Source organism: Nuphar pumila, chromosome 12, assembly GCF_984573655.1.
Source record: "Nuphar pumila chromosome 12, dmNupPumi1.hap1.1, whole genome shotgun sequence".
In the NCBI taxonomy this organism is placed as follows: Eukaryota; Viridiplantae; Streptophyta; class Magnoliopsida; order Nymphaeales; family Nymphaeaceae; genus Nuphar; species Nuphar pumila.
Window position 1 is genome coordinate 5844394 of NC_143260.1, and position 10676 is coordinate 5855069.

Genomic DNA, 10676 nt, shown 5'->3' on the forward strand with positions numbered 1-10676 from the left:
TAAGAGTAGTCCACACCAAAAATTTGATTCTTTATATATTTTTTTCTTCTAAATGACATTTATTATGTGTGTTTTACGGATGTAATTGCAATTTGATTGCGATGTATTAAAAAAAAAAAAGTATTAATGTCGTTGCATACCTTTTTTTTTTTAACTTTTATCTCTTTCTCTTAGTGGCCGCATATGATTTTACCTCTCATCTTTAGATATTCTCTCTCTCTCTCCACGTTTGAAGAGTTAGCATTGTAATTGCTAATTATTTTAAATAATAATTTTCTACCAATATTACTTAGGATTTTACCTTTCATTTTTATATAACCACTTTATCTATTGCCTTACTATTTTTAGATAATTAATTTACCAATGCTATTGCAGTTTTTACTTGCGATCTTTAGTTAAATACTTAATATATTTTTCTTGAGTAATTAAGTATATATTTTTCTTCTTGCTTTTTCTTATTTTATTAATTATTATTCTCTTACTCGATCACAATTCACAACTTTTCTCTCTCTCTCTCTCTCTCTAACTAGTCATATTTGGAAATTTATTATTGCAATTAATGGATCTTTGTACTCTATCCAGATCCATGTCCTTATCCCATCACAGTTTTTATGGGACGTTGGGAACACATCACATTTGGCAAGCGGACCCCTCCCAACCTAATCCGAGCCGGTATACGTCGCTTCACCGCGGAAGGAATACTTTTGTAATTTCCCGCAAAAACCAGTCCTATATGTTACCGATCACAACCGCCCCAGTCTTCGCCGACCCTCGAGTCCCTACTCCCCCGAGCTGACCTCCGAGCCGCCGCGAAACCCGCCGGACTCCGACGTCTCGGCACTCCTCCTCCTCCGCGGTGGCCGTCCGATGATCGCCGTCGAGTCCTCCTTCTTCTGAGTCGCTCAATGGCGGTGGCTCTTTCGTCTTAGTTTCTCCGACTTCGTTGCTCTTTCTCTCTTTTTTCTTCTTTTATTTTCATTTAATTGTTAAAATTAGGTGGAAAATGGGATGCGTTGGATCTTCGCCGAAGAATGCCGAAGGTTGGTCGATTAATTCATTTTTTTGAGCTTTCTCTAATTATTTCCTTGGAATTGGGCGTGGATCTTGTCTATCAATCTTCTTCTCCATCAACTTCTTCTTGTTCTTCTTCTTCTTTTCGTGTAACGTTTCGACGAAGATGACGATAATTTTCTTGGATGCATGTATTTATATATTTGCTTTTTAATATTCAATTCAGTGGAATTTGATTTAGTAGTGCTCGAAGATATGGAAATCCGCCGATTTTTTATTGTCAGATGTCTGCCATCAAGGAATGTGCCTGCTGACAAAGAAAGAAAGGGGAACAAACTCTAAGTTTTCATCTGGTTGGAACCAAATTGAAGATTGGAACTTTTTTCCACGAGGAACGGTGAAACCAACCCCGGGATCAGAGACCCAGTTGCGCTGGCTAAACCTGCCGTACTTACGGTCGCTTCGATGGTGTAAACCTGTGGCGCACCTCTTGCACCCAGGGATTCGCCCTTGCCCATTCTTATATGCAAGGGGATGATGTCCGTGAGAATGGAACCCTGACCACACGCCTAGCAGCCTAGACACCCTCCCACTACACCAAACCCCTTGGGGCTAATGAAGATTGGAACTTGCTTCTGCAGTTTTTATCTGAAAAATGATCCAGATTGAGGTTTATTGAGTTGGACCATGATTGACCACCTTGACCTTGATCTGTGTTGGTTATATTTGCAAGATGTCAGTCATATTGATTTTGAACTCGATCATATGGATACCTTCAGAACTTCATTGACTCTGTTACACATATATATACCTGGAATTTGAGAATTAAGCATCTTACTGAAGCCAAAACTTAGTCAGATTGAGAATGTTGTAGGTGGATTTGAAATATAACAGGAATTGACTAAATCCTAGTCACATACATCAACCTAGATGGATATTAAGCAACTTGGTGTGCAGCCATTAGGGTCTGGATGGTGTGGGACCGACGGATGAAAAGCTTGGTTAGGTCAGTTCTTATATAGATCTGAATCAGAAACAGCCTAAAAATAGATATTAATCTGATCTTAGCTGAATTGTTCAGATTTGAGGCACGTATTGACCAAGATTTGTGTAGGACTGCAGCAGAATCTGACTAGAATAAGCATGAAAACGTGTTTTCACTAGCTGTTATCATAATACTTTGTTTTGGGAAGGACTAAAAGAAACATTGATCTATAGGTTTGTCCATAAGATGTTTAGACTTTAGAATGTAGTCATTTAAGTATCCATGATATTAGGTTTTAGGGCACAAAAACATGTTGGAGGAGCACTATTCCTCTTCATCTGCTTCTTCTTAATGTGATATAGTTAATGTCATTCTCATGTGTGGTTACAAGTTACAACCCTTGACATCAGATTACTTAAAATCCAATAACGAAGTTATTGGAAGGAAAAGCACTTCTAATATGAACAAGCATAACCCTCAACTTCAAGATGTACTTGCTAGTATTTTTTTTTCAACATATAGAGTTAAAAAAAATCTTGTCTGTGTGGAGCTGTTCTTCTAGTGCAACTTAAGAATGGATTTTGATCCTTAATTGTGGAATTCAAGCCATTCCTTTTTTTCCGGATGACAAGGAACCTGCCTAAAAACAGAGGTCACTTATTGGCTTCCCATCATAGATAGTAAACCTCGGGTGAGTGCCTTAGCGCCATAAATCCTCAAGGAATTCAAGCCAGTTGTCAAGACAATAATGGAGAGATTGTTTTGAGGGAGCCCATCATTCTTTATAATCCCCTTACTTGAAAAATAGAAATGCACGATATAAGTATAAATCATAGATCTTTCATATAGTGAATTCTCTGTAAACATAAGAGGAAACCCCCTCTCGACACATTGAAAACTTGTCACCTCTGACCTAGTTGAGCTAGATGATGACTTTGAATGTGCTGTAGGATATATTGTTCTGATGATTACTTCTGCAATAAATTCCTGACCCTGACCCAATAAAGATTGTATACATAATGGACATCCTTTAGCATACCATTCAAGTTTTTATCTAGATGTGAATTGGTAAGTTCAGCGGAAAAGGAACATCCAATGGGGGTCTTAGCAAATACAGTCTCTCTCTCTCTCTCTCTCTCTCTCTCTCTCTCTCTCTATATATATATATATATATATATATATATATATATATATATATATATATATATATATATGCCACACTGTTTATACAATTACACCCTTAGTGGCGCTATCCATGACATGACACTCCCATGGAATTTTTAGAATTTTGTTGTGAGACATCCTTTAGCATACCATTCAAGTTTTATCTAGATGTGAATTGGTAAGTTCAGCAGAAAAGGAACATTCAATGGGGGTCTTAGCGAATATAGTCTCTTTCTCTCTCTCTCTCTCTCTCTCTATATATATATATATATATATATATATAAAGAGAGAGAGAGCAGTGGGAAGCTACCCGACTGCATCCCTACCAGATGGTACCAGATTGCTTGGGACCATCAAATTTCGGTGTTTTTTTCAAAATTCTGACCTTACAGATTTGTTCAGCATGATTGATTTACTAGAAATTGATACTTGGATCATTTGATTCTGATGCATGGATAAGTTTTTATAAGGTTCAAAAATCAACGGTCTACAATTTTCATAAATTTTTGAGGCTTCAAATACTGTTTTTTCCATCCAAAATGCATGATCCATGTGTCAATTTCTAATAAATCAATCACGCTTAACACATCTGTATGGTCAGAATTTTGAAAAAACACCGAAAAAATTCTTAGTGGGTAGGGTTGGTACGTTTTCTATCTGGTAGGTTTCCATTTCTCTCTCTCTCTATATATATGCCACACTGTTTATACAATTACACCCTTAGTGGTGCTATCCATGACATGACACTCCCATGGAATTTTTAGACTTTTGTTGTGAGAAGTGGTGATGAACTTGTTAATCTACACTATGAAACATGGATAGCGCACATAACTAATTGACATCTTTTTTATTCTGACCGCCATGTGATATTTCTTTTTTCGTTTTCCTTTTTGAAAGTTCATGGTGGTGCCTTGTATTAGTTGGCTGGATTCCTCTGATCTCCTATTTTGTGCTGTAGTTTCCATGTTTCCTTACATGCTAACATCTAAAATATCTGTTATCATTCATTATTGTTTCATTTTAGTTTGTAAGTTCCAAGGATAAAAGCTTATTTCAGATACATCAATAGTTTATGTTTCCTGCATTTACATTAAATAGAATAAGGTGAATTTGTTGGAAAATGTGGTAAAGCAAAAAGAAATTGTTTGTTTCAGAGACTACTAAGAAGCTGAGGAAGCCAAAGGCTTGGAAGCATTCCCAACCACTTACTAGGACACAGCTGAGACAAATGCGTGATGAATTTTGGGATACGGCTCCCCACTATGGTGGTCAGAAAGGTGACACGTTTGGTACTCTTTATCCGTTCATCAGATTAATATACTTGTTGCTCAAATGCACTTGAATTGGATAATTGCATCAATCTCATAGAAACAAAATGATAATAAAATGCTTCTACTATGAGCAGTCCTTGTTCGTTTTTAGAAAAAGAACAATTAAGCCAGATGTTTTAGAACATCAAATGTGTGTGTATAATAATGTTGAATTGTTAGAAGAACTGGAAATCAAACATTTGTTTGTTGACAAGGGATTTAAGTGTGACTGAAGAAGGAAGAAAAAAACCAAGGAAAATAAAGCAAGAGCTTCATTGAAAAAAAAAGTGACAGTGATCATTTACTTGCATAAATAGAAAAGGATGCATGAAAATGGGAGCTCTAACATCTAAAGAGTTTCTCCTATTTGATATACTTTTGCCAAGATGAGATTCTATAACAAGAAACCATAAGTATAATGGTCTAGATGACAATTTAAAGCATATGCATGTTAAATTAGTTATAATATAGAAAGTTAAATCAGCAGCTTCGTTAGCATTTAAGTGGATGGGTTTTAATGTGATTCTGCGGCAATTGATGAAGACAATTCAACCAATGAGAATGTTGGTTCTGCAACTTTATCATATATAATTTCATACTGTCTTCCATATTGTCTGGTGCAAAATGTGGAGGGTCAGGAACTACATAGCTCATGACGTGACTAAGTATTCTGTTAGTAAGGCCATCGGGGAGGTTTGGGTGGCCTGTACCGAGAACTTCCTTAATCTCTCTTGGTCCAGGGATGAGGAAATCTCTGTTAAAGTCTGGTCTAAACTGGGTTTCATCCCAACACCTTGGCCCCCTGAAGGGTTAAGGGAGCTTGACATCCAATTAGTCTCCCTCAAGGCCAATAACAGGATGCGAGTTGCAGTAGGGGTAAGGAACAGGAAAGGGAGGTTCATACTGGCCGGATGTGCCATGTTGTCCTCAGAGGAACCTTATTCCGGAAGAAGAGGTCTTGGAGGAGCTCCTGCATCAGGTGAACATGGGAGATCACCCCTTGTCTGTTAGCTGCTCCTCGTTGGAGATCAGAAGAAGGATGAGCAGCCTCACCATTGGCAGGTGCAAAGTCAGAGGTACTTAACCTAGGTTTAATCGAGTCATTTCTAAGATGATGGTTCTTAACTCGAACCCATTGATTCACTTTGCCTTGCTCCCCTTTAGGAATTGTGAGACAGATGTCTGGACCTGGTAGAGGAACGGACCATGGGATTGGGACATTATAAATGAATGTAATGTCATAATCTAGTTTGTTTTTTGTTTCATCTTTTGTTCCTGTACATACTTACATGAATAAAGATAAGGGACCAATCCCCAGCACTGTCCTTATGGAAAAAAAATGTCATACTTAGTTGATTTTGATTTAAGCGGATTTCTTACCAAGTTTATTGCAGCCTATGTATTGCTGATCACTTCCAAGTGTGTTTGCATACATAATGCATCAAAAAATGTGTGCCTTCTTGGTAGTATTAAGAGTTCATATAGATTTTTTTTATGATCAAGCTGGGAGATTAAGGCTCCCCTCCTTTCCAGTAGACAAGCTCTACTGGTGGCTATACAACAAGGCAGTTATTAATCCACCCATACCAGTGGGGTTTGAACTTGCAACGTCCCATCACATGGTGACTTGCACAAACTGCTCTTACCAAACAGACGGAGCCCCGTTGGTAAGAGCATATATAGATGTGCCATAGTTTCATTACATATTGAAAAAAATGTTCTCTATCATGCAAATTGTTGAAGGGCCATGCTTCTCAAGTGGTTACTTTTCACGTAAGTTCCCCTTGTCCCTTCCTTTATATTGAACACTGATATGTAATGCATGTTTACATGAAGCTTTTTCCTATCCTCAGGGAATCTCATTTCTTGAGAAGCTGTTGCAAAAATCAAGATCTAGGAGCTTTCTAAGCTTGGTTCCCTTGTTATAGGAAGCACACTTCCAAGGATATTAAATTTTTTACATGTGAATTGTACTTTCATTACACATGCACATTTGCACAATTAATGGATTATGATTTTTATAAGAAGGAAACCCAGCAGACCTATTTTAACTAGATTGAGTAGTAAATCATAAATGACTATTTTCTATGGTTGTTAGAAACACATAAATGTTTTCAATCTTGTTAAGATGAAAGTCATTTAAGGAACAAGTTGAGACAATTAAACTCTTTTGTCATTGTATGTACTATTACTCTTGTATATAGTTTTACTACTTATTTTAATAATACTAGATCATGATTTTTGCATAGATTTCACATATGATATTTGGTGTACATAAAATATACTAATTCTATAGTCATACAATCAACAAATAGGAAAATGAATTTAGATCCCACTAATATTATGTTCACATATACTTTATGTTTTAAAAGTGAAAAGTTAGTTAACAAATCTTGAAAAGTAATATTAATATCACATTGTGTAACAATTTTGATTCATTTGAATTGTAAAAAAAAAATCCTTAAATACATCGTAGTTGCTTCTGCTTCCTATATTGCTTCTCAATTTTGCTTCATTCATCCGCAACCTTGGTGCAGCCACAGACAACAATTGGAAAATGAAATAATTTATTGAGAAAGTAAGTGCATCTAAAGTTCTAAACATATTTTTATTTCATGCTCTTTGAATAAGCTGAGCTTTGACTGTTCAAGCTCACCTTTTTTAGGCTTATACCCAACTTGAGCCCAGTCTCAGGCTTGTTAGCTCACCACGAGCCTGAGATGGCTTGTCTTAAACTTTGAAACCCCCCCTCCAAAAAAAAAAATGTTAAAGTTTGCAACATACACCTCAAACCATGTAGTCTATGATATATGAGGTGACAACCATAATTATTAATGTTTGTATTTTACTTCTAAAAAGCCTATGCAATCTGAACTGAGCTGGGTGCCCCTTAAGTCATACTCTGCTCAATGATATAAACAAGCTTGCTCGTGCTTGACCAATCTTGAGCTCAAACATGCTTTTCCACCAGCCAAACCAAGTGTTGCAACGAGGTGCTTGGTTTGTTTCCCAGCCATACTTATATGTACATGATATAATCATGAAATATATAGGGCATATTTGCATGCATGGAACATTTCAAAGGTGCATCCGTGAGCAATCATCGACTATGATTTCGTAAAAAGCAGGATATCAGATGGTGCAAACCTGCAGTTCACCTTTAAATGTGAAAGTACAACTTTTGGTTTTTCTAGGCAGGAAGTTAATGAAAGAACTCAAGCCTTCAAAAATACTGTCAAATTTAGAAGAGTTCAAAGTTTTTTTGAAGAAAGCAGGCAAGAAGAGGCATGTAATAGTCATCGTATTAAGTAGATGAGTCCACAAATTGTTTCAATATGTAACATCCAAAGGACTTTCATGATTTTTATGGTCTAAGCCCAGGACCTTTCATGTTAATCTTGTCTCTGCAAATTCCATCCGCTCTAACTTTTAGTTTTCTCCACCTTACGTTCTCTCTGTTTAAATGAACGTGGATAAAGCATTAATTGTACAGTATACTTCATTGCCTTGTGCTTCTCATGCACTCGTTAGATCATGTTGCTCTCCGTTTCATTATGTAGCTTAAGCCTTATTGTTCTTTATAGACTGGATTTCACTTTGATTGCCAACAGCTCTTTTGCATGTGTAAGGTGCAGGAGTTTTCTACAAATGTATCACCATGTTATTATTATTATTTTTTGTTTAATTTTCTTTCTCTATAAGAGGTGGAATAGAATAACCTGGTTGAAGCACAGTGGTGGCTTGAATCTTTTGTAACTGGTGACATCTAATAAAAATGTCCTGTTCATTAGATTGGAGAAGAACATGTGAACAATTCAGAATTTCTTTCAGTTGTAGGTACTTGGTAAACATGCCATTGATGAGAACAACGACGCTTGGATAAACAGACCATGCCAATCTTCATTGAACAGTGCTGGGCTAGCTTTCCTCATTCAGTGTTTGAGATGAATAACATGTTTTAGGTGCATATACTTACTAGGCACTCTAACCACGACCATGTTATCCACAAGTATGGGGTTGCGTGTCATGCCAATCACCTTTGTACTTTGAGAAGTGGTAGTTGCAAGTGAAGGGGCTCCTGGGTAGCCTGTGAGTTATCGAAATGAAACAATGGAGTGGAGTGTGTTGCTTTTCAAGTTGTAAACAAGCCTCAGAAACCGCCATGTATGTGGAAGATGGAAGAGGCTATGATCATATGGTTTTTATGAAAGGATGGGAAGACAAATTTCCAAATTAGAGGTGGCATCTGTTGGTTTGAAGGATTGACTTAGCTGATGCATAGCATACTAGACTTTGGAACTACTTGTCTGAGCTGACCCTGCTGAACGCTCTCTGCCCATGTTGAGCCAATTTAAAGTATCTACAGCCATTTAAATGCCGCTATGCTAGAGAGGAGCTCAACTCACATTTCTCATAGGTCAGAATTTTCTGCAACTTGACAGAATCCATGAGTGACTCAGGGCCATTCCATTCATATGTTTTGAGTTGGTGACGTTGACCCATTATTGTACCCAAATAACATGCCTGACATTAGTAACTAATTCCTCTCTCTCTCTCTAAGCTTATAGTGCTCATATGCATGAACATTTCAACCAGCATTATTTCAGGTCAAGTCAAACATGTTGTTCTTTTAGTCTGTACTGAATAAACTCTTAAATTTATTGCACTTGTTCTGGGTGATCCCTTATTCCAGTTTGTTTTAACAGCAAAGCAAACAACAAATCTTTGAGTGCAAATAGAAATAGATACATTATCTTCTTTTCCTGCTTTTGGATTCATTTCAACTTTCTTTTGCCCTTGACCAGAAATTTGGGATGCACTTCGGGCTGCAGCAGAAGCTGATTTAAGTCTAGCACAGGCTATTGTTGATAGTGCTGGGATCATCATTACTAGTGCAGATATGACAACGTGCTATGACGAGAGAGGTAAATTGAGAAAAAAAATTTAATAGAAGGGCTTGATTAGTCCGTCTTAGACACTTGGTGCTGATGTATTTGGTGCACTTGTCTCGTCTTCATGCAAGGACTAAACCAACTTGCTGAAGGAGTTGGACAACTTGGCCAGCAAGTTGTTCAGATTCAGTTAGGCATATGCACTCATTTTTGCTCATTAGGAACCTGAGTGTGAAACCATGTTGCTTAAATCCATGGGGTACTTGGCTCAATCCGTTTGAGGGTCTGATTGCTAAAAGAGTTGGCCTCGTCCATTTTATTCTGTTCAGGATACTCTTAACTTAGAATTGCTAATTCTTGTGCTAATATTCTTGTGCCAATTCTTTTGTTTTTTTCTCACATTCTGAGTACATTAGCAACTTGATTAACTTTGGACGAGTTTTGACATCGATATTAGCTTCCATTGTTTATGGATTCTCGTGAAGTTGTATGAGTCCATTTAGTCCTGCCAACCAGTTCTCTATCCATGCTCAGTTCCTGTGCACTTTGGCATGATCCACTTTTTATTGGTAATTAATTAGCTTTCACTTTCCCAGCTAATGACCATCCTAAGTCAGTCTTATGAATTGTCTGACCTGTCTAGCAACTATTATGGGTTTCCTAACATAGTCTCTCTCTCTCTCTCTCTCTCTCTCTCTCTCTCTCTCTCTCTCTCTCTTTGGGGTATATTGTCACTGAACGACTGATGCAGGTGCAAAATATGAGCTGCCCAAGTATGTCTTGAGCGAGCCCACCAATTTGATAAATGGTTGACAAGAAGGGAAGGCTTCAACAGCAAGTGTAAATCATGTAAATTGCTTTATCTGGTTTGTTGGTATTGGCCGAACTCAAAAGTTCCTGAGCTTTCACCATCTACTAGCAGCATCAAGATACCCACAGGGGAAAATCCTACTGTCAATTTCTGGGGAGGACAAATTTTTTTCTTTTTTAATTTTTTAAATCTGTTTTTATTTGAACTGTTGGCTTTTATCATCTTAATAGCAAGCTATCTTCATCGTGATCATCCAGGCCTTTAATTTGCTCGGTACTTAATTTTTCAGAACTTGATTTGCTTTTGTTAATTCAAGTTTACCTGCCTTCTTTAAAAGTGTGCATAGACATGATGTGTTTTGTTTGCTATACCGCCTTGTCTCTTCATGATTTTTACAGATTTTGATCAGTTCATCACCTTGGGCAGAATGGAAATTAAACCCAACATGCAGCCACAAGGGCTCTGCACATCCTGGTTATGTGGATTAATGCATTTAAGTTAAA

At 37.3% G+C, this 10676-nt stretch overlaps 1 protein-coding gene across 1 annotated transcript; it reads left to right on the plus strand.

The window, feature by feature from the left end:
• Positions 1–769: 769 nt before the first annotated feature.
• LOC149819780 (uncharacterized) lies at positions 770–10429 on the plus strand. Its single transcript, XM_089983206.1, has 4 exons — positions 770–1040; positions 4315–4437; positions 9276–9395; positions 10114–10429. Exons 1-4 carry the CDS (start codon positions 1004–1006, stop codon positions 10173–10175), a joined length of 342 nt encoding a protein of 113 aa, XP_089839332.1. The 5' UTR covers positions 770–1003; the 3' UTR covers positions 10176–10429.
• The last annotated feature ends 247 nt before the right edge of the window (positions 10430–10676 follow it).